Source organism: Aythya fuligula, chromosome 2, assembly GCF_009819795.1.
Source record: "Aythya fuligula isolate bAytFul2 chromosome 2, bAytFul2.pri, whole genome shotgun sequence".
NCBI lineage: Eukaryota > Metazoa > Chordata > Aves > Anseriformes > Anatidae > Aythya > Aythya fuligula.
In genome coordinates, this window is record NC_045560.1 from 106,766,490 (window position 1) to 106,792,004 (window position 25,515).

The window sequence follows — 25,515 nt, forward strand, 5'->3', positions numbered from 1 at the left end:
AACAGCCTGATTTACTACCAGGGAATTAGACCAATGCATTCCCAGCCCAGCTCCACTGAGTACAAAAGCATTCCTTATCCACTGCCAAGAACCAGGGGCTCTGCATTAAACAGATGCCACAATTACATACATTAGAAACTACTGGAAGGTTCAGGCATAGAGAGAGCTGAAAGCAAAAACTAAAGATAGGCACACACACACACAAAAAATATGGAGAAATGCAATGATCTGACCAACTTCATTCTACAGCTGAAGCAGAAACCAATGTAATCAAATTTTAATAATCACTTGCTTACTGCACTCCCACTGCAGCAGCAAGCAGGTAGCCCAGAAAGAACCTGCTACCCCAAAGACATATTCTTTTAAGCAAACATCGGACCAATCCATCTATTTTTTCAACTTCTGAATATTTTTCTTTTAACCTTAGCTGAAATTGAATATAAAAGAAAAACTATAAAAAAGAGAATAGAATAAAAACCTAAGACTCTTGATTGTTTGAACTCCTGATTTAATTGCTATTAGTTTTCCAAAGGCTGTAGGAACAGTTCTCTCATTTTCACTGCTCTACTTTTTGTTGACCAAAAGGTGAACTTGCTGCATTTTTTATTTTTTATTTTTTTATAAAGTCCCATGCAGGTATATCAAAGACTGATAGAGATCAAGGGCCTTGCCTGAGATTTTATATTCAGGATCAGATACAAAATCCCTGTTGTTGTGAAGTAACATTCTGGAAACATGTGTATTGGTTTCCACTGACTTTGTGTTAACTCTTACATGAGAGATTCAGAGCACAGCTGAGGAGAGCAAAGCCTCCTGGCTTTACTCTGACTTCACAGAGAAGAATAATCTCATTCATATGACCATAAGGGTATCAGGAATAGCTTGCAGGTTGTTAGTTTACATTACATGAGATCTTTATGCAGGAATGTGGTTGAATGAATAAAGGAAAGATAGAACAAAACAGAATAAGAGCACTGAACAACTAAGCAGGAAGAAAAACAGTAAAGCACTAACATTCTTAACCTGACCCAAGTGACAGGCACACAAATCTGGTTTACTTTAGTCAAAAGTGTGATTGTCCACACAGGAAATGTGTTAGTGACCGTGCTATTTCTACCCTTGCCACTGACTCTACACTGTACTCTGAGCAGATAGGCTCCCTAAACTCTCTGTGTCCCCATTTACAATATAACTACCCCAGAAGACCATTATATAGTGAAATTAATAATGGTGCCTAATGACTAGTGCTGTTTGTAGAGCTTCTGTACCTACAGCTTTGACAGTGACTATATCTAAAGCATATATATGTGGCACTGAAAACTACTTCAAGTGTTGGTCTGGTCTTTTCACTATTGAATTAATGCCCAAGAGGTTGATCCATGAAAACCTGTGGTGCCTGGCACTGACCAAGCAAGGAATGGTTGCCAGCTCAATTTAGGTAGCTGTTGAAGGAGTACATTGGATAAAGACATGGTCATCAATTACAAGGACACTGCTTTCCAAATCTCTTGACAATGGAAAGAATGTTTTGCAATTAAGTTTATTAAGCACTTGGAGCCCCAGAGACAGAGCAAATTTAATCTACTGGTGAGATCTAGAGATCAAGTCTACAAAGACTCAGTGCAGTGAAAGAATGAAGTAACAAACAGAATACGCCTTGGGATATGCCTTGGGTAAGTCAAATGTGAAATTACTGTAGTCATCTGCAACCATGGCAAGTTTCAGAGCACATAGATTCAACATGGTAAAACCTAGCATTGTAGCCCAAAGAGTCTGTATGTAACAACATAGTGAGGAAAGTGGTTCTTAGGGAAAAGTTACACTGAGTTACAAGGTGCTATTTTACTTTTTGATCAGTTCTTCACTCCAGTAAAATTCCTTATAAAGTAAATGAAATAAAATGATGAAGTGCAGTAGTCAAATGATATGCTACCTTGATAAGATTGTTTCACAAAGTAGCACCTAAAGCATCATAAAACTGCGAAAACACTACAGTTACACTAAGCTTGCAGGATGATTTACACATTTTCTTCAAATGCATAATGCATACACAGTAACTGAACCAAGGTGAAACCATAGGGGCTCTCAGCAGCATAGTGAATTAATGCACCAATAACAATCTATTGAATAATCGGTTCATCTTTTGCTTAAGTCGTGAGTGTAATTGCATTCAAGACCTTCTATGCTACAGCATCTGCTTTAGAGGCCTGGAACACAATATTCCTATCTCCTGATACTCTCATTAAAGCCTAGTCACATCCTGTTACACAGATGAACCATTCTTACTTCTTAATATTCACCTCAACTCATTTTACAGTTTTTGTTCAAGGCTGCAGCATGATTGTGGGACATATTTAAGTTATTGGTATCATTCTTTCTGCAGTGCACAATGAAATTGTGCATATTTGGTAACAGAGCTCTTAGATTTGGACTTTCAATAGTTTCATCTCTGTCACATGCAGATTTATTCCAAACCCCAAAGAACTTCACATAATGAACTTTTTTTTTCCTAACAACAGAACTACTATGAATAATAATTATTGCACTGTGGTAGACAGAAGAAATCAAGTATCCGTCTGCATTAACATCCAAACACTCAGAATTTGAGCATTCCTGCCTCTAACAATTTGATTATCAAAGAGCTTTTCCCTAGTGAATAAAGCAAGAGCCAGTGTAGCATCCATTCAGCCAGAGAGCCTGACATCCTATTCAGAATGAAACTGTTTGGATCATTTTGCAACGCTCTCCTTTCAAGATTAAAAGGAACTTGTGTCTTGTGGGTGAATACCTTTGGTGCCGATGCTTAAGGAGAGGCTCAGAAGGGGAAGAGAGAGAGTGATGAATGCTGGTCAGGAATTTTGTGAAGACGGACTGACCAGACAATGTGAGAAGCCTCCCTCACTGCATGCCAAGTGCTGTCTCTGGCCCCAGGGAGGACTTTGGGAGTTCAACTGTTAAAATGAATGATGCAAGAAATCAGAAGTGGGAAGAAAAAAAAAAGTATGGAAAAATAAGAACCGCTTTTAACTCTGTTACACCGTACTTTATTGAGATTTGGTTACTGGCTCTATTTCATTGCCCGAGCCAGGCTTACCCTGGGGCTTAAGTCTCAGTCTCTTCCATATGGCAACTTCTGACTGCTTTTCCTACCTCTTGTTGTGACCTCGCCTTCTGCCCTGACCACAGATCACCTTTTCTGCGTAGCACCCTTCTAACCTCGTGGCCCTGCTTCAGTCTTCAAGGGAAGTGAAAAGCAGCTACTTCTGTTGCTTGCCCTGAGGCACTGCCAGGCAGCTGCCTCCTTCACTGTGCACCTCCTGCGTTCAAATTCTGGAAGAATTTCAGGCAGCTAAGGGGTTTGGTCTATCTCAGACCTGCCAAACTAGTTAACATACAATTAAATCACCGAGTGCTGGGATGAGCAGAACCAGGCCAAGACTGCTCACAAAGGAAGAGAAGGGTATAATACAGGGCGAATAGCAAGGAGGAGAGGGGATATGGGACAGTAAGATGACTGACAGATATGGAGGGAGAATTAGTGACTCAGGCCCTCTGCACAGCTCACACACATCCTCAGTCCCACCTCTGCAGCTACAGATCTCAGGTACCTCCAGATAAAACCTAAAATTAATAAATTTCCCCCAATCTTGACTTAGCTTCTATCATCACAAAGATTGTTTTTTCTTACCTGTACCTCCTCCCTAGCAACAAGATATTTTATCCTTTTTTTATCCTTTTTTTTTTTTTTTTCCTTTTACAATGTTGCAAAAGGCAACCAGGTTTAAAAGCCTTACATTTCTAATGCTGTAGCAGTTTTCAAATGATTTTCAAAGCAAAACAATCTCAACGTGTGTGTGCGTTGAACCAGCATTTGGAAACATTCAGCACCATCATAACATTTTCATTTGTTTTCAGGGAATGAAGTTTATGCAGAACAACACAGACCCTATTCTTAGCACAAATTACCTTAGCTCTAGCTCCTGACTAAGGCTTTCTTTTACAGTCAAGAAAGAAACTCTATCTGACTTTCAGCTGATCTGTTGGATAGAGTGGAGACACACCCTTTTGGGATAGAGATGCTCTTCTATTATTCGAGTCCATCATGCAGTACTAATGCACAAAGTGAGAGAATCATTAACCTTGAGTTATTTTTCTTTTACAACAAAGCCACAAACATTAATTCATAGAGAATGCCATGGGATGAAACAGATATGGTGGTTTTATAAAATCTCAACAAAGCTTGGAGGGGTGGGAGGAAGCAGTACTTCCTGAACTGTGACAAAGGGCACTAAGGTGGCTGGGTACTTTTGCCAACATCAAACTGAGAACCGGTGTAGGAGATGCTGTGATACGAACATGTACATAGAAAACATCTACTCATTGCTCACCTTTTCTTCATTACCAGCACAACCCCCAGAAATATAATGACGAACAGCAAGATGCCTGCAATGACTCCAGCAATTTTAACAGTGTGGTCGGTCTGCTTCTCAGGCTCTGGGTCTGGTTTTCGAGTGGCAGCCCCTGTGGAATTGGTAACAGTGAAGGAGGAGAGAGAAAAAGAATAAGGATGTTATTCTTTCAGTTCTCATACATTTAACCTACCAATGTCATTAATCTTACCCAGGGCCAACAGATACCAATGTATGCGTGATCTTTCCAGAAAAAAAATCTTGTTTTCATATGCACTGACAGGAATATAATTCTTCATATTATTTCATGACATTTTCCTAGACCACAACACAGGTGGGATACCACAGCCAGGCCTGACCTGTTTAGAAGAGCCTCTTCACAGATCCACAAATTTCTGTATTTTTATTATCTCTTCTGCCTCCCTTTTCTTTCTGTCATTTAGAAACTTACACACAACACAATAACTATCCTAAGCCTTTAACCAAATTTGATTTGCTGGAACACTTTCCTCAATTATTTTTCATAAATGAAGCTGTAATTCCATAACATATTAGCTTAAACACCTGGAAAAGTGAGATAAGCTCATTTACCATGCATTTTACCCGCAATTGTTTTTTACACAATAGACTTTTTTTTTTTTGCCTTTGGAAATCTAAATCTAGGTCACATCTGGTAGGCAAAAAGACTCCTTCTAAGCAATTTATTCACAAAGTGGGAAGCAGCTGATGATCACACCACTGGCACCCACATTTAATATCTGTTTAAATGAGATAACCAGTGCCTTACAGCAGCTACTGTCTTAGCTCTTCCAGCTCCTCCATTTAAAAAAAATAACATCGTTTGTACTGTTTACTGTATAATGTGATGGAACGTCAAATCCATGTCTGATGAAATATCCATTCCCTCTACTAAATGAGTTCAGGATGAAAAATGTTAAGGAAGCAACATTCAATTCACTAAACTGAATTTATTTTTTTATGGACTTCCATTTTTTTTTAATCAAAATGTGACAGTATTCATCATTTGAGGCACCATGCCATAAAATGGACACAGGGATTTATGTATCACTCTCCCGCTATAGCTTTTTTGGGAAAAGGGAAAGAGGAGTAAAGACTAGCTCAAGTCTATTATTTTAAGACCACATTCTTATCTCACTGTCTGGGTTCCACAGAGGTTTGGAAAGCACCAAGTGTATTTTACTTGCTTCTTCATTTCTTATTTTTTGAGGGGAAGAATGCAAATTGGTGATCAATCTACATGCAGATGCATTTTCTGAAAAGTACAATGAAAAATTTTCTGATGTTTCTTCTCAGTCACAAGCAGGATATTCTAAGATTCTGACTGCCCCCAGCTACTCTTTCAGCCTACATCTTCAAAACTCCTTACCACTAGCAATGACAGGAAAATCTGGCAGTTTGCATTGGTGCCAGGAAATATGCAAACCCTTACTTAAAATATATTTAGAGCTAACTGCATATTCCAGGTTCTTTGGAAAACTCTGGCCATGGCACTTGGTGTGATCACCGGAGCAGGTGATCTGCTATCTGCCTTGGTGCCCAGTGCCACCAGAGCATTACTTCCATAGCAATGCACTGCAGTGCTGCATTAGTACAATTCTTACTTCATATGAGTAATGGAGTAAAAGAACCTGGGTCTATATCTTCTTCAGTGCATATGTATGCAATTCTGTTATAAACAGTTCTATTTTTATTTTCCTTGTGTCGTCCATAAACAATTTTGTTAAACTGTATTGCTGTAATTGCACAGCATTCAGAAGTGGGTCAGATATTTAGAAGACATCTAATGCATCTTCGTGCAAAAGGCAGCTGTCGAATTGGACTTGGCAAACAGGAAGCAGTGAATCAAACAGTATGATGCAAACAGTAAGAAATTAGATGGACTTTGCAGTCCTCTTTTAAATTGAAGACCCAAGCAAAGAAGAATGCAAAGACAACAAGAAGCAGTATCTTTTCAGATATAACTTCTAGGACTGGTTCCTTCCAACCATCTCTTCATCATTACCTCCTTCAGGCTACCTCACCCTACTGGAATACTTAACTGTTAATACCTTCTTAAAATCTTTATGGTTTCCTTCCTTCCATTATGGCTTTCAGTGTGAGTTTTGGCATGCTCAACATTAAAAAGGCAGCCTTGCTCCATTTTAACCTACAACTCTCTCTCAAGTATCCTCTGCATTTTATCTCAATGTCCTGTCTCTCTTTGACAGCACAAGGTCCTCACTTCATCAGAATTTGCTAGAGTCACAAAGAGGAGACAGTATCAAAGTCATATTCAGAACACATACGTTTTCTGAATATCACGGAGCACAACTTTCATGAAATGCCATTACCCTCTGGTTAATGCATTACAAGCTAGGGAATCCACCCCTACTGCAATCTCTCAAAACAAAACCTACACAAACAGAAATATAAGCCTAACATCAGGAGTCTGGAATTCCCATATTGCATTATATAGTGATTACCCAGTTGAGGGATCATCATAAATTATCTAAGAAAAGTGCACATAATGCCACCCTGAGGAAAAAATTGAACAGTTTCCCACCCTGATGGACTTAGCCTGACTCATACAAGAGATCGTCTTAAACTGAAAGTATGACGTACGACCCACCTTTTAAAAACTCCTATCATTAAATATTACAAGAAAATTAAATATTGGCATTAACTGAATTCTCATCTGGTCTCATTCAGCATCTCAATCATTCCCTAAAATAATGTTGCTCCTTTCTTAGGGCCAGTGGGTTCCACAATCCACTTGGGTGAAAGAACCAGATTGGTACTGCCTCATTATTTGGTTTGGTTTTGCCCTGATGAAATTCAACTAAACCACATCACCTAACATTATACTCAAGAGCTGCTGCCTCAACACTGACTCCTCCTGGTATTTAATAGACATATTGTAGACCATGTGATGTTAAACCCTTAAGTACATTAGCTATGATAAAAGCTGGCAATTTACTTTTATTTGGTTCCTGTCTGATAGGTAGTTTTTGATCCAAAGTAAAACCTTGTCTCTCACCTCAGAATTACTTAATTGGCTTTAAACTTGTATCCACACAAGCAATTGCATTGGCACTATGGAGAGAAAGGCAAACTGTGTAAGGGGATCCAAGCAGCTAGGAGTTCTGAAATTCCTTTTGCCACTTGATAAACTGCAATGGCAATTCATGCTTTTAGTTTTGTTTGTAAGGTTTCAAGAGAGATTTGGAAAATGACTGTTGCAAGTTTAAAAAATTGTCGTGTTTTTTCTTTACTGTATTGACAGTCTAAAAAAAGCTTAGTGAAATGTAATCTTTCTTTACAGCATTAGCATTAACTGTACTCTGTTGTACCGTGATATTATAGTCTTGGCATTTTATTCTATTTATTACTGTTGTTTCAACCAATTTGTCTGATAAAGCCATTTTTAAATTCCTTGATCACACTACAGCATTTAATATATATACCTACAAGACCACTGGACTCCTGTATCTCCTGCAGAGTGTATGTTTTTAATGACAGAATGCATATTGTTGCCAACAGCTGAGTTGAGCCCACTGCATTTTCCTCACAACACTGGACCTAACAACTTACTGGTTTTTGTTTGCTTGACTTTTAACCTTCTGGTTCTACCCGGGTCCACAGCAGCCTGACTTTAAACCTTGCACAGTCACCTCACTTGTTTCCTCACTGAGCCTGTCTGGGCTAACAGAGTCAGAAGAATCAGGACAAAGTGACACATATGCTGTGGTCCCCCTCTGGAGAGGCAATAGGTCAGTAAAAAGCAGTGAGTGCAGGACAGCTCAAGGGAGCTGCTTAGGAAATGAAAGGACGAGGAAATGTTTCTTGACAGTTTAAAAAGGATTAAGGTGCTGACTTCGGAAAGTTCTTACTTGATGAGAACAAACTAGAGTGCTTCCTGCCAGAAGTGAAAAACAGAGATACACTTACAGACAAACCCCAAGATGCTACAAAACCCAGTGAAGTATTTCCTTAGGCTTCCTGCAGTGAATTAACTGAAAGACAGTAACACTGCTTGGTTCCGTACCCTTAGATATTTACCCTTAGTTAATCTCAGACTTTCCAATTTTCTTTTTCCTTATTTATTCCTCATTCTTTGTGGTCTGCCCTACAGTAGCATTTAAAACGTGAATTTTTCCTTAACTTGGAAAAAAAATTTCTTCAACTGGCCTGATTTATGACTTTCTCTCATGGGTCCCCTTTTGTTTAGTACCTTGCAATGATTACATTTTTAAGTAGTATCACAAAACACCTAAATATTTTATTTCACTTATTTTTGATATTCAGACCTATTCTACTAGCTTTTTTCTTCATATTGAACTCTCCTTTTCTGAAGTTTAGTGACTGCTAAGCCACATTTTGGCATCCTACCTCCTCTTTGGACTGAGAAGTGAATTATGTTCTAGCTATTAATATTTAGTATCTGCTGTATAGTGAATTGTGAATTTCTACATGCAGTGAAATTTCTACTTCTGTACCATGTGCTAAAACACTTGGTAAAAAAAAATAAATCTTTCTCTTTTAAAAATTTCGAGTTCTTACTTAAGGTACACAGGTCTGGTATTAGTATTATAGGAATAATTTGTGCTTTTGGGGAAATGGCTCTGCCATTTCCTTCAGTGGAAAACTTCTATTTAGTTTTTTGCTCGGAAGGCATGAGTGCCATGTTATTAATCAAATCCAAAACTTCACAAACAATAGTCTCTGTAGGTAGTTCAGGGATAGAAAACTTTGAGCAAAACCATTATTCATTAGAATGGAAGCTAAAACTACTCACTGACTGAAACAGCAAAGCAAAATATAATTCTTTTAACTTACATGTAAGCTTTATTTTTCAAAATCAATGAAAATTTTCTGTAACAGAAACAGAGCTCTACCAAACTGAACAAAACCTCTCTTTCTCTCTTTGTATATTAACAAAGTTTGGACTTGTTTTTCAATGTTTATTAGTTCCTTCCAAAAACTGTATTTAGAGATGACCAACTGACTGGCCATTGTATAGAAAAGAATTACCATTAAAATAACCCTGGCTCAATAGTCTAGGAGCTGCTAGCTATGTTTACAAACAAAGGAATAAGATAAAAGTAGTCACTACCAAAACGAGATACAGATTGTTTTGTCTAAAGTGATTCTTAAAAAATCCAGACATATACCCTCCTATTTGAGCAACAAATAACCCCTTCCTTTAATTAACTAGATTGGTCTCGTTTCATTTCTCCCACTCAAGGCTGACCACAGTCGCTGCCCTTTTTATTTCCTTTCTGGAGCTTTAAGCTCTCAGAAGGTAGTTGCTTGATAAGTCTCTTGCGAGCCTTTCCATCCGAATTTCATTTATAGGTTTCCCAGTGACTGATGTAATGGGTAACTTTAAAAGGCTTTAAAGTAAGCATAGAGTTGGGCCAGATTGTCCCTGTTTCCACTGAAGTTGAAGACTAGCTTGTTTTCTTAGTAAGCAGCCTATTCTTTTTGGTATCTATCGATCTCTACTACACAGAAACTGTTATGTGCCCAACTGCTTCTCTCTAGACCAAAGTAAATGATCACACCTACAGGACTTCAGATTCTTTTGAGGCATGCAATCAAATTATTATGCAGGCAGTGCAATTCAACTCTTATCACATCTCAGCACCTACTTCTAAATTATTTCACAGAGTGGGTCAGGAAATGAAACATTATACCCCTGTGTATACCCAGATACACTGTGATTAGGTGGCTGAAGTCATGCAAAATGCTCCAAGGTAGAATGTAGTCACAGAAGCGCGATGCTTCCTTGGAACAACCATCACAAGTGTCCCGTGGTCCTTTGCACAAAGTGAGAGACTGAAAAGATCAGAGAACTTGGCTTTAAAGACTCTGCCCACACTATCCATGGTTGACAAAAATTACAGGAGTGATTGCAACGGTTAATATCCTTATTGCTCTCTATTATTTGGATGATAGTAGGGCCTAGAAGCTCTGTATCAAACCGGGAGCCTGACTGTATTAAGAACAGTGCAAGCACACAGCTAAGCAATCTTTGCCACCAAAAACATACTATCTAGCTGACAGAGGCTGTAATATGCAGCTGTAGCGATTACAGGTGGGAGAGGGAGGCAAATAGTCATAAGAAAATGTAATAAATAAACCCTTTGATCCTTTCTGCTACTTAGCTAGCATCACTCATCATTTCCAGTAAATGTAACAGTAGAAACAGATCTTTAAGATGATCTGAGAGACAGAATAACATTTTTTAGGATTATATTGGTTAGGGGTTTCTAAGAAATGAAGGAACATAACGGTTCATAAACATAAAGGCAGAGAAAGCAGACAAGGAGACGCCAAGAGTAAAGGGCTGGGATACAATGATATATGACAAAACAATAAAGTACACAAATATGTCTGTGCTACTGGTATGAAAAAGGGTGCTCCAGAGACACAGGTCCTTCTTATAAACATTTATAAATGTGAAATGATCAACATTAGTTCCTATTCTCTATCACAGGCTGCAAAATACACCTGACATGGTACAGTTGTGGGAAATGTCCAGTGTTCTCCAGAAGAATTTCCTCAGCGTTTCTACCCTCCCACGTCCATGACTGCAGACAACTGTGTCCTGATTTTTAAGTCTACAGCAGCATTACCAGTGCTATGGAAAGATAAGCCAGCATAACATGCTTTTGATTTGAGCTTCAAGTTCATTCCGGATGCCAGCATTTGTGACTCTCTTGGAGAAGACCCAAAACACATACACATTTCTAGATGAAATGAATTACCACCCTGGCTAGAGTAGTTATACTGTAAGTGACTGGCATTCAGTCCTCATCTGCTAGCCAGCATGTATTCTGCTAACGAAAGTCTTTGTTTTATTGCTCCTGGTAGAACTCCAGCTAAGGGGGAAGTTCTCCCTCCCCTTCGTCATTGTTAGCTTTCCAATCAGTGGCCCTACTTCTCCTTTGAAACCGTATTGCTTCTTTGTCCATATGGTGGAAGTTATGAGGTGTTGTTGGGCAGGGTATAATTTGTGACAGAAGGTGGTTTTGATCATATATTTTTTTTCAGTATTCTCTTTCTACTCTATGCCTCAAACATATTAGTTTCGTAAATGCCTCAAGTAAGGTCTGCTTCACTTCTCTTTTTACAGTATTTTCCCTTTATTTTCCTGGCTTCTTTTGGAAATGCTTATATATAAACTGCTTTTTCCATGGGGCAGGGATTATGGTTTCTTTCTGTCTTGCTGAACGCTGAAGCCATTTAAGCGTTGAAATTGATGTATCCTGGTTCTCCTTGCTATGATGTGTTAGCTCTCACTATATCTATTTTCCTGAATGTCTGAGAAACAGGGAAAACAGCACTCATAATTTAGCAGGAGAGTATCTTATCTGTAATTTATGATCATCAGTACAATACATATTGCTGTGCAGAGATCTTCTTTCCTTAAAAAGATTTCTGTACTTCCATGAGACAACCATGCTGATTTGGTGTATTGTTTATTTGGTGTTTTTTAAATGCGGGAAAAATCTGTCTTGTTAAAAGATCTATGCACAGAAGGGACTATCAAAATAAGGCTCCACTATGTAACAATAATTATGAATTATTAATTTTGTTTGTGATATTCTTTACAGAAATGTAAATATGAGCAACAAAGAATTGCATGAAAAGAAATGCAAAGAACTACTTCACTGATGAATATGACTCATTTAACTGACTATCGAATGAACAGTATTTCTCACTGGTGGATGATTCATGTTGGTGCATGTGAGCAAAAAGACTTTTTTTTTTAAAAAAAAAAACATCTGTGTTTCTGGTTGTCAGGAATAATAACATTCTTTACAAAACATGCCTAAAACAAGTAAAGCTCCTAGCTTGATACACGTCTTTTGGTCTCACCACAGTATTTTTTTTAATGGGATTTTAACCTAGGTTTCTTATGGTGGATTTTTCCCGAGTCTGTGTTTTTAAAAAAAGGACTTGCAAGAAAACAAGTAAGCAAGCCTTTATAAACAGCTTATTTTCTTCAGGAAACCAGACAAAACAAAACTCGCTACTAGCTCTTTTTCCCCTTTTTTCTTAATCACAGAAAATGTAAGTAATTAAAATTCATAAAAAACTTCCTCTCTGCTGGTCATCCTAACTGTTGGAAGCTCTCACTCAAAATGGAAGAAAGAAGTTCAAACTCCTCGCACCTGAATAGCACTGAGATCATTAAGAGCTGTTTAAGGCACACTCAACAGCAACACCACACCCAGAAATTAATAATCAATACAGAAGATACAGACATGGTGTATCTTGTTCTTGGAACAAAGTAATTTTCTAAGGAAAAACTAGAAGTGTTCTTTGCAACCTTAAACTTAAAAATATCCCTAAAGAGCACTCCCCAGCCCTACTCCCCTGCCCGTATTTCACTTGGAAAATAATCTGGTTACATTTTTGTAAGTACTCATATTCCGTGGCCAAAGAAGCAGCCACAATGGTGTACATCACAGATCTATCTGTATGTCAACAAAGGGAGGGGTCACGGCAACATATTTCAAAGACAGACCCTGTCTGTCACTGGAAAAAAAATAATAAAAAAGGTAAATCCTCCTGACCTGAAAAGATCTATCTGACTACTATGTAAAGAAGAAACTAGACGTCTTTACTATCTGCTTACTCTTTAATGAAGTGCTCTTCAGAAATCCTTCAGTAACAGAATTTACTTATTGTTATTCACAACCTACCTGTTTTCTTGGAGGAAATCATAACATTGCTCATTCTACTTAAAGATATATGAAATTATATATGTGATGATGCATGTGTGGCAAAAATACATACATGCAATGTAAAAATATATTTGCTATACATTTATAAGAAGCAGGACAAAAGAAAAAAAAAAAAAATTCCAGATTCAACACTTTTCTGGAGGACAGGAAGATAGGTTAGAGGAATGGGAAAGGAGAATCAGAATAAGAAAGGAGAAATAATTCCATGGAGTTCTAAACCTGTCTTTGTACCAATACAGTATAATTTCTGTTCAGATTTGAAAAGCATTTACAGTATTGCCAATAAAAAGCTGTCCAAACTGAAGCAGTGTTAGACAAAACAAGATCCTAGTTCATGGACAAGAATAGACTAGGCCTTGTATGAATGCTTGTCACTGATTTACATTTCATTTTTCATGTATTTCCTGTAGGGTTTAGGAGTTACAGAAAAATGTCCAACTGTCATATTTGATTAAGAATGCCTTAAATAGTCATTTTTTCTCTTCAGTCCTTCCCATATCACTTTTAATTATCAACACAGTTATACACATAAGCTGCCTAATTCAATAGCAGCACACTGGAAAACGTGTTTTGCTTCAAAAAGGTTTAATGTTTGGTTCTGACCAATAACGATTAACATTTTTTCCTGTTTCCCCTCTGTTTGTGTTTCTGATGTGAACTCAAAAGATGAAACAGAACCTAAAACTACTGTATTTCTCCTGATCTCACCTTAAAACCACGTGAGACAGCAACTCCCATCCATTTTTCTGCAAAACTATGACTCAGCTTTAATTTGTACAGGTGTTTTCTATTTATACAAAAACTTCCCAGTGGTCAGCAATAACAGAAAATCAGATGAGCAGAAGGACATTAAATTTCAAAGTTTTTGAAAAATAAAGGCTTGAAACTGCATAAATATATTAGAATGCCTCTCACACATCTCTAAAATCATTTGCTCTTGCAGTCAAATTCTCATTACTGCAGAAAAGGACATTTTCAATATAAAGTCTGGAAAAGTAACTTGAAATCCCAACAGTAACTATAGTCATGGCTTGCAGTGTTGAGATATTACTCTAAGCAGACAAATGCAGCTTAGGCATTTACTGAAATTTCAGTTATTTCAAGGAATCTTAAAAGTGAGTGAATTGCTGAAATGTTATTTTGCCCAACGTAGTATATTCTGTCTTTTGATTAAAGCTTTCAGTATTACTCTCCACCTTGAACACTACTCTGATCATAATATACTGTAATGTTAGTCTGTACATTAACACGGATATAATCCATGTAATACTGCATTACATGTTTGATAACTCTCCAGAGATACCAACACCAGATTTGCAGTACCCGAGAACTACAGGTTATTTTACCCCAAACAGGTCCCACATTTTCTTTCAAATTAAAATTCTAATTGCCTAGCATTTTATGAATACAGTCAATAACTACAGATGGGAAACACTGAAATTCACAGGTTTTTTCAGTTACTAATTATATCTCTGAGTTTCTCTCTCTTCCCTTGTCTCTCCTTAATTTTTCATTGTGGTACATGCAAAACATGTTCTGCTTTGAATGCAAAAATCAGAGGCATCATTTCTTTATACAGAAATGTAATAGCACACCACACTGCATACAAGCATGTTCTAAATTACTAATATTTTTGTTTTGTTTTGTATTTCCTTCTTCTCTGCCGATTGCTGACGTTGAACTATTTTGGATTAGATACGATACTGACTGGTACTGCAGAGATGGCAGAAATTTCTTACATTTCTTAAGAGTTTATCATTGTCAGTTTATTCATATTGTTACTTCTATGATTGGGTTTTACCCCATCCAACTTCAGACAGCCTCAAAGATATTCTCATATGAAGATCACACATTGCTGAGCAAATAGATTATTTTTTGAGTTAGGATGAATTGAACTGACTTGTCTTCAGTGTCTGAAATTAAATTTTGCATCAATCTCTTCACTAAAGAGATGCTTGATACGGACACGTGGCATTGTGTTCTTTCAGCTGTGGATTGGGACACTCACATTTCCTAATCAGTTAGTTGTGTACCTGAGGGATGTAACACAGGTACTACAATGACTATTAACTCAGTGGCACTCAGCTTTTTAATTCTTCTGAATAAAAGACAAACTCCAGTCTTTACAGTGCAGAAAGTAACTATTTAGGCTATTTAGTCCTTCCTAAAGGATAACAAGTGATTAATACTTCCTTCTAGGTCAAGGAATCCTCTCCAGCTGTTCACATCCCATCTTTGTAACACCATTGGCTCTGACCATGCGGTACCAGGGAAGCTGATTAATTCATACCTCCTTTGCCAACCATTAGCATCAATGGCCTGAGCAGAGCTGCTGCCCTGGCCCTCTGCAATTTATCTTCTCTGCTCTCCTATTAACACAGGAGAGCTGCAAAGATCCCACCATCCCCAGTCCAACCTGTTCGGAGCAACCAGAGCTGATTGGGAGGAGGACCTGAATCCTCAATTAGAGCCTTTGTTTTTTTCTGTAATGATTCGAACACATTCAAAACTAAGGCTGTCAGCTAATTTTCAGAAAACCTTGTAGGAATCCTTATTACTGCAAAATATGAACAGGAGTACTTAATACCACTAATAGAATCACATCAGTAACTGACTTCTAATCAGCTCAGGCTCTCTACTGTCTGCAGCTGGAAAGGGACTGTATTATATGTTGTTTCAGCATTTGTGAATAGTTATCAGAATTATTTTTAGACCCTCTGTGTAACTGTTTAACTTCAGCTCTTCCTCATCTGCTCTATGGAAAATGTACTTACATTTAAAATCTGAGCTGCTTTGGCTGCACTGTCTTAAAAACAGAAAACCTGACATTTGACTCTGTAATGTACTAGGGAAAAAAAAAAAAAAAAAAAAAAAAAAAGGGAGAGAAGGAAACACTAGCTCCCATGCCACTGCTGTACTGCTGTATCCTCTTAACATTTTCTTGTAACTATACTGTTTTATAGATGAAACTGTCATTGCAAAAATGACAAATATAACACATAAAAGAACAAAAATGGGCAATAAATCACAAGTGACACTCTGGCACATTGAAATGCATTCAGCCATTGCTGCAGAAAGTGGGAAGATTTCCTCTTGCTTTACATTCTGCCCAGCTGAGCAGGAGGATCAGGATCCTTGAACAACTGGTACAACAAACGCTGGGGCTACAAGGTAATAACAGGCCTGGAGTTTCACTTTGAAGAGTTGGATCCATATCTCCTTGCTTTCCTTGTCACTCAGCCATGCAATGGCATTGTAATATGGCTTTGGCATTACACCATACTGGTGTTTGCTCTCCCTTCAATAACAATGCACAACTCCCACTGATATAAATTATGATCAGAAGAATCAAGAGAAGAATAAGGTCCTAAAACTGTGTATTCAGTCTGAAGAAATGTCTACACGTAGCTTTGTTATTACAAACAGCACTGCAGTGTCAGCTAGGAAATCTTGGATTCTCAATTACCCACAGCAGCACTTCCAGTTTCCATATGTCCAAATACATCTAAGTCAGGGCTACATGGTTCAGGATGGAGAAAAATGAATGTGAATATCTGTCCAGCCCATGCCCATGCTGCTATACCTCAAATTACATTGTAAAGGAGAAGCCACAAATACCGATCAAGTAATTAACCCAGTTCTATCCAACAAACTAGATAAATGGAAAAATGGTCCTTCTCAAATACATGATGTTGTTTTTGTGTTAATAAACAAACTGTTTTCACTTATGATGAGACACAGAGTAATAAATCTGGAGGGAAAAAAAATGAGGCTGAAATTTAATCAATCAATGATTTCAGTTGATGTTTTTCAATTTTACACTGGAATGGCTGATAACAAAATCTGACCCAGACTACAGCAATACATCTCACATATTGAATTCATATCTGAAGAAATCTGTGTATTTTATTATGCAGCTAACTTTGTAAAGGAGGAGAAACCAATTAGAATTATTTTATGACTGCTTTTAACATGGTTATAAAAAATGCTGCTCATTTAGACTTTAAGGTATGCAGGGTAAAATTCATATAAGCTTTAAGATTGTCAGTATCATTTAAAAAAATCTTTAAAATTCTGAAGTATTGGTCATTCTACAAAATTTCTGACATATTTTGTATCTGATTTGTACCAAGAATTTTATCTATGAAGACTGTATAGCACAGAGCTCCCGCTTCCAGCTGCATGTGTAATTAACAATGGGTAGTAAAAAGGGCGTTCTATGGAAATCAGTCTTAATAATATCTAGCAAAGTGGTGGCTGCTCCAGTAAATCACAAATGGAAATACTTTAATTTAAATATAAGTAGTTCAGACATATTTCAACAATTAAGAAAATGCCTGAAAGAATGAACATCCTAATCACAATTCCAAGCATGCTATTTTATCAGAATGCAGACAGAACAAAATAGATGAGGGCCAAGTGAATACCAAATATGGACAATTTAAAACTATTACATGAAATGTCTCTTAGAAAATAGTGAAGCAAAATGCAGATGCTTTCAGCTTTCTCAGAACCATAGATTTATGATTCAATTTTAAAGTCAAGATCATACGGTCTCTTATAAGTGACAACTTCTTTGTTAATCCTCTAAATACTTTTAACCATAGAGTAAAATTGTGTTTGTTTATTTAAACTTGGAGACTGTATTGCAAGGCCTGTTATGCTTCCTGTAGTCTTCATAGTCTTTTCTTTTGGCCAACAGATGCTAAAAGCTTCCCCTTGCTACAGCCTCCAACGGAGTACTGAATCAAGGAGATGCTGTCAAGATATTTAGGACAAATAGCAGGTGATCCTGTAGCTGGAAGTCATCTTACTTTGATATGTAAAGGAGGGAGAAAGGAAGGACAAATTGGAACTAATAATGCATTGTTTATAAATTGCATCAGTAAGGGCCAGGGTAAGTAGATGACGGGGGAAGTGCATGTGAGTTGGCTTGAAAGCTAAGCTGTATTACCATGATTTTCTGAAAAGGGAGATCTTTCAAAAACAGTAACAATATTCAGGAATGCAGCCAAGATTTTAAATTTTCATTATGCAAGAAACATCAACTTCCCACCAGAAAAAAGAGAAAAAAAAAGAAAGAAAATCCCTCTCCTGCCCTCTCCACCACCAATTACATATCTCCTCAAATGCTAAAAGACAAAAGCAATTTCTTGATCCCAAACTTTGGTGCTGGGTGAAGAGGCGAGGAAAAGGCATTAAACAGAAAATGCTCTGTAATGTTATTTAACAGTTACAGCTGTAAGCCTTGCAGTAACTGCAGTTGGCAATAGTCCTATGATTTCCATATAAAGAAGTCATTTTACACATAGATCTTTTCCACAGTCTGGGAGTCTGTAGGAGAAACATGTTGGGAGGATGTGCATCATTCCCTGTTCCCTCTCCAGCATGTGTGAATCTCCTTTAAGAAAATCTTTGGGTTCCTCCAGCACATTGCAGATACCATTACTATCCTTAACTTGGAAAGTTTGAATGAGGGGTCCCTGCCTGGTATGTCTCTGTAGAAAAGCATGAATTGTCATGGGAACAACCACATGTGCTGGGTGAAAGGTTTCTTCACTCCCTATTAAAGTTACAGAAACCGAGGAGGATGAAGCTTCCCTTTTCATCACATGGTCTTTTAAATACATTTAACAGACAGCTCTGAATGCTCTTTGCTGCTATTGTTTGATACTTTATCTTTCACTATACAAAATTAGTCTCTGGTATAATAGATACATTTATTTTAAAATACATTTATTTAAAAATAAAGAAGTCACAGACCTGACAGACAACCAAACTGCCAATGCTATGAACCACCAGTGACAAAGCAAATACTTTGCTAGATGTTCTATGCTAGCTGTTACATCTGTTCTCTCATTTTTTAACTACCATAGACAATCTCCTCTTGTGGAACAGGTCTGTTTCTGGGGGTCCCTGTTGATACTCAATTTTGCATTAAAAAAAAAAAAAAAAGAAAAAAGGGAAGAAGATAGAGAAGAAAAATATTTAATTCTCCATATGTAAAAACCTATAAGCTTATTTTAATCCTGTGATGAACAAAACTTGCTGAAGTTCAAGGATACATAAGGGATGCTATTTGCCTCTTCAAAGCTCTACTTGTCTTTGCAAGTGAAAAAAATGAGCTATAAATATGTACGTGGACAGAGCTTCTGACAGAGCACCAACAAGAACAGGCTAGTACCTCCTACCATAATCAACATATCCCATTCTGGTTAGTTCATATGTTATTACATAATACTATTAAACATGCAACAATTTTGTCCTGATTGACATAGCAACTTGGGTTAGTTACTATAACCCATATCACAGCATTAAGTTACAGTAAGCATGCCACTAATCCTCTTTTCTTGGGCCAAATCATTTACCTGTCTCTTGTTGACTATTGCAGTATCCAAATAACTAAGGATCTGAACTCGTCTTGTCCCTCAGATGCCCCAGTAGCAATATTTACATGCTCCCCAAGTAACTATGCCAGTATTCTTGAAAAGGGCAATGATTTTATCATATGCTAAATGCTGATGGACTAGGTCTAACTTCCCCTCCTACATATTCCATTAAACTCACCTTAGACCTTAGAGATTATTTTAGTGCTCTTTGCTTCTGTTTGAAAATAAAAAGGCTTGCAAATCCCAGAAAAGCTTTGCACGTGTGTTTATTCGCCAACAAAATGAATTATTTCCCCAGGTTCATAAAGATTTTTATATATTCAGAACTGGCCTTCAAGCCACACTGAGCCCACAGTAATTGTCTCACTTGTGTACTAAGTTTACTTAGACAATTAGACTTAAAAACCTTACAGATTTGTTCGTTTTTATGTCTTACATTGCAGGTTATTTTGCTTTAAGCTTAGAATGCATATATGACATAATTATGAGGGAGTCTGTTTTACTTTTTTTTTTTTAATTTTATGCATATTGAAATGCTGCCAGAAAATATGACCTTCCCAACACACTGCAGAAAAAATAATTAATACAATATCTTTATCCTAGCTTACACATGCAACTCATGAACCTAAAATAAATGCTTTAGATATTCTTGTGTCTTGATCTGATAACATAGAAAAAAAATAAACAGGCACACAGATATATGTCTATATTCAAACTGTGATTGAATTTATGGATGGAGCAAGGCTAGATCTCTTCACAAAATCAGGCTTGAAGGAACATTCCACAGATCACACACACAATGGAAACATGCAGCGGAGTTGTACATACAGGGATGTGTGTGTATGTCTTGGTGCCAAGCACACAATTTTATTTAATTGAGCTGAAGAAAAAAATTCCAAACAAAAAGAAACTTTTTAACACAGAGAACTATTTATGAGCAGAGAATGAAGAAATCATCAGGAAAAAGGAGCCAAGGAAAATGAGACAAAAATGGGCATGATAACTTGTCTATACTTGAACATCTGACCTGTTAGTTGGTCGTCGCCTGCAGCAGGGGCGATGCGAATGTATGGTGTTGTAAGCTGAGTCACGATTATCGCAGCTAAGGCAAAGGAAGATTTCCAGGTCAGCATGCATGAGGGAAAAAAAAGCCAGACTGAAGCTAGGCCAGCAAGAAGAATCTTGGTCAATAGTTTATTGTCTGAACTTCTTATAAACAAAAAAGGAAAAGAAAAAAAAAACACCCACAAGTTCCTTTTCATCCTCAGTTGCTGTTAGTTTGGTTATTTTGCAAATTAATGAGCTTTTGTATGTGACTTACAGGAAGAGGACTCAAAGCATATTATTTACATATAACATGTTTGAGGAAACTGGAAACTGTCTGGCTTTGCTAGTTGCAGCACTGGGCTTTCTAAGTGAAAATTAACTGCCTATTCAGATTTTTCTAATCTTAACTTCTCTGTGTAATTTTTAATAATTTCTCTCTCTCTTTTTTTTTTTTTTTTTTTTTTTTCCTTATTTTCTCATATATTTTTCCTATATTTCTTGTTAAGGTAATTTTCATGTAAGATGTTCTTGAGCTAGCTTAGATTCATTCATTTCTGTTCTACCTGTTTAGGTCTTTATTCTAAAAATGCACACACTAACCATGTACTTAACATTCATCTTACACAGAAGAACCACTGACAGTCATCATGCTTTGAGTTAGGTGTGCATGCAACTGTTTGAGGTCCAAGTTTTACATGTGTTCATGTTTTACCACTAAGACAAGAAAAAGCTGAAAAACCCGAATTGTCTGTGTGCCTCGAGTATTCTGAATTTTCTCTAACAATCCCTGACTGGTACATATAACTATTAGCATGGCTCACAGTGATAAAGTACTAGATTTCTTTGTTTGCCAGCAGTTCTATGGTTGTCTCTAAATGGTTAAGCACACTATGATACATATATATTAAGAAATATAAAAAAAAATTAAAAGGTCAGATCCAACATGATGCAGCTGGAGAATGATGCAAAGAAAAAATATTGGAAAATTAAGGAGAAAATTATATGAAAGATCACTAATTTACATAGAACAGCCTGGGTGCTATTAGAAATGTGGCAACGAGTGAGGAAAATAGATCATCTACCATCTGCAGACAATTAAACTCAAAACTGCTGCTGCATAATATTTTGAAATATCCCTCTGCAACACTGAAATGCAGTGTTGATAGTAGCTGCTAGAGTACTGTTGCTATTGGATTTAAAATATTATAATATCCTTTTCTCTCTCATAATTAATGAAAGCCTTCCAATATTGCAAAATTAGAACAATAATGTCTCCCTCTTGAGAACTGAAATCCTAGGAGATAACCAAGATGTCTCTATCCAGACAGTGTTGTAAGTCATATCAGGAAATATAGTCTTAATATAAATCACAAAACACCACAAAGTTGATAGCAATAAACTTGAAGGGGTTTTGGAATGTTTTCAACTTTGTCTGCTGAGATTTTACAATCATTTAGCTTGAAGAAAGAGTAGGTATATGAAAGCCATATTTCAAGCAAAATACGACAACCTTTATTACCACTGGTATGAAAATCTCTTCCTGATTTTTGTTTGTTTGTTTGTTTAATTATCTTGTCAAAAATAATGGGAGTGGAAACCCTGCAGTCTCCACATTTGTATATACACCAAATACTCACAGAGGTCCTAGAAGGCTTTCTCTATAGAAAACTAAGAACACAAGGCTCTGCATCATCAGAATATGCTGTCAGATGCTTCTCCAAACAAAGTCAGTGGCAAAGGTTCCCTCTGACTTTAGCAGAAGCCGGAGGAAAACAAAACCCAATATTCTGATGCTAAATTACAATCACAATTATTGGAATCAGGATTTTTATATGATCTCTAAAAAGGTGGTGGTGAGTGAATGTGGACAGAAGGGGGCTGAGAACGGGACACTACAGCAGATGTGGTGACTTCGGACCAGTAAGCATTTTTGCTACTTTTTCTATTCCATGAGTGGTAAGTCCACAGAGGGGACAGAAGTCTGCTTTTCTCTGTGGGATCCACAGGGAAAAAAACCCTGTGCAAATAGGTATGATTAATATTGTATTACAATATGTCACAGCCTACATTTTATTTAAACATATATACATATATATTTTAAAAATATAAGAGACATTTGGTTTATAAGCATGATGATAAGTGCTTTACAGGAGCCCACCCGGAAAGTTTAGCACCAGGAGCTATAAATGCCTTTGAGGACACTTCTGACTTCAACGTTCTCACAACAACCACTTGCATTATTTTACAGGTTTCAAAAAGGTATTATGAAAAATTCTGAAACAGGCTTTCAGAGAAAAAAAGTACGGGGATTTGTTTGAAATAAAAGCTGCGTTTCTCACATCTCCATTGCCAAACGTGTTACCTTGTTGCTATGGAAGCTATTCCAATTCATGAAGTTACCCTCACTTCTTAAATGAGAGAGTAAGACTTTTCAGCCAGTCAAGTAATTGAAATAGCTGAACATCCATTAGTGATTAGGAATACAAATCTTCAAATAATCTAAAACCCATTCCCTAATCACTTATCACAGTTTGTGAGGTAATGTAATCCATTCCTGGTAACACTGAAACTCCCAGAAAACAACACAGGATTCCATTTTAACCTGAAATTAATCGCTTTTATGTTTTATTAGGTTAGTGAAGATATTTGAAAGCTGGCTATGTTTTAATAAGCAGTCAGTTAGTAAATTAGAAATGAAACTACTCCTTTTGTTTTTGAAAAAAATAGCAAGAGACACAAAAAGTGCATTGTCACATTGGGGAAGATCCAGCCATTCAACAGGGGCAACTTCATGCTAACATTTCCGTTACTTTAAGTAAAGAAATCCTCATCCATCATATTTAGATACAGTGTAGGTGGAAGAATCGTTATGTCTGCATGTCAAGGGAATCATGGAGGAACCAGTTATATTAAGGACAGTAACTAGGGGACACACATGATTTCCCAAAAGCAATACTGGCACAGGAATGATTTTTTTTTGGTGTCATACTCTTACCAGGTGCCCAAACTGCATGGCAGCATTATCTGTTCCTACTCAGCAGTAATTCCTTTCCTGTTCCTCTGCTACAATCTCCACACAACCATATTATTCCAGCACTTCTTTTTCATGCCTTGATGCTGGCACCAGCTAGAGATGCTAAAAAGATGAGACTACAAAGATAATCACAGACAAGTTCCTAGTATTCAGAGTTGAATGTATCAGCAATATGTTTATCTTTCCTGTTTGGGGATCAACCTTCTAGCTGGCACTGCCTCAATTATACCAACTTGTCTCATAAATGGTAGCATGATGTGCTGACATTCCAATAAACAGAGCTGTTCTGTACCATGAAAATGAAGAACATGATTTCTCCATTTTTCTTTTATCAAGCAATAAAGATAAGATAATTGCTTATGAGTAAGGGGTGAAAAAACATTTTCACTACTAATGAATATGCAGCTAGTATGCACGCCATAATTGGCAATTTTACAAGTCTGTTATATATAAAAATTTCCAAACTGTTTATTGTGAGATCATATAAAAACCCACAGAATATATTTAAAAAATACATGTTCAAGTAAACAACTAAAAACTAGCAACACATTTATTATTAAGAATAAACAAACAAACAAACTTCCTAGATCTCAGCTAGAGATGCAAATGAATCCTTTAAAATTCTGGGATAGGTTTAGTGATGCCTTTTAGCAATAGAAACATTTCTGGAAGCTTGCAAAGACCATGTGAAGGAAAGGTCAACAGACCAGAATACAGAATACATGACATAATATGAACATACCTTTTGTGGCTACCCTGACGCAGTCAATTTTGGTCTCCTGTGTCAAATAAAGAGGAAAAAGGTCACATCTTGTGTTTCTAAGCACAGAAATTCATCCATGATTCTGTTCTTGAAAGTATTGATAAAATGTGAGGGAAGTGTTTATTTTATGTTCCTCATTACATATTTAACTGGTTATTAAGCAACTTCAATGTGCTTTCATAGTATGGACAAATACTGCTTGAGGATGTTACATAAACATTTCAGTTAACGTTCCTCTGAAAGTAGAAAATACACGAAAGATTCTCAAAAGCACAGACAAGCGTTCAGCTTTTTCCTTTGGCAACTTAATGACCTTGGGAGATTTTTCTTTTTCTTACAGATAAGTATAGTTCTAAGCATCGTGCTAGACAATTTTAGAAAGAAAAAATAATCAATGGTGTTTCACATTTCTGCACTGTCAGTGCACTGTGAAAGAGGGACCATTATGGTTTCTGGCAGAAAACATTTCCAGGCTGTCAGCACAGACAGCCAAAACTTATCAAGAACTGAAGGGCTCTGGGTAGGTCTGTGCAGGAAATGAAAAACAATTCCAGGAAGAATTAGCCTGATGAAACATGATCTGTGAAGGCCTTTTTAAAAACTTTTCATTTCAGTTCCATCTACTTATTTTTCTTTTACTGTTTGCAGAAAGGGTAAAAAAAAAATAAAACTCTAATTCAGTCAGGGCAACCAAATGAGAAAATGGGAGCTGAACACGTTATAAGCTAATGTAATGGGGTTGGACAGGCCAAGACAGATGTGCTAAAACCCACAATCAAGTTTGGCTTAAACTTAACGAAAGGAATCACAATACTCTTCTCTTTAAAGCAAGAAAACAAAAAGAAAATGGAAAGAAAAAAAAGCTGATCAACCAGGTTCATTGGACAGCTTTTAGATAATGACAGAATGATAACACACTGCTTTGCCTGCTCACTATTGACAAAAATGTGCTGTTTTCCCCTCCTCCTTCCCGTAACCTTTAATCATTAAGCAATACCGTGTCAGGAGAACTGTCAGTTTTAAAATTTGGTGTGCTAAATTTCACAGTTACTTTATTTTCTCATTAGCAATTACACTGGGCACCTTGCTAGTTGGCACCAATCATCTATTTTCACTT

At 37.0% G+C, this 25,515-nt stretch overlaps 1 protein-coding gene across 10 annotated transcripts in view; it reads right to left on the reverse strand.

Moving 5' to 3' along the window:
* The window catches only part of PTPRM (protein tyrosine phosphatase receptor type M), a 465,329-nt gene that overhangs the window by 153,678 nt on the left and 286,136 nt on the right, over positions 1 to 25,515 (reverse strand). For 6 of the 10 annotated variants that reach the window (XM_032181293.1, XM_032181291.1, XM_032181297.1 and 3 more), the window contains exons 13-15: positions 24,378 to 24,414; positions 20,582 to 20,656; positions 4,389 to 4,521 (exon numbers count right to left, since the gene is read on the reverse strand). In XM_032181293.1, the coding sequence (XP_032037184.1) occupies positions 4,389 to 4,521; positions 20,582 to 20,656; positions 24,378 to 24,414 (245 nt within the window). The remainder of the gene's footprint in view (positions 1 to 4,388; positions 4,522 to 20,581; positions 20,657 to 24,377; positions 24,415 to 25,515) is intronic. The other 4 variants (XM_032181299.1, XM_032181298.1, XM_032181296.1 and 1 more) reach the window with 1 other exon arrangement.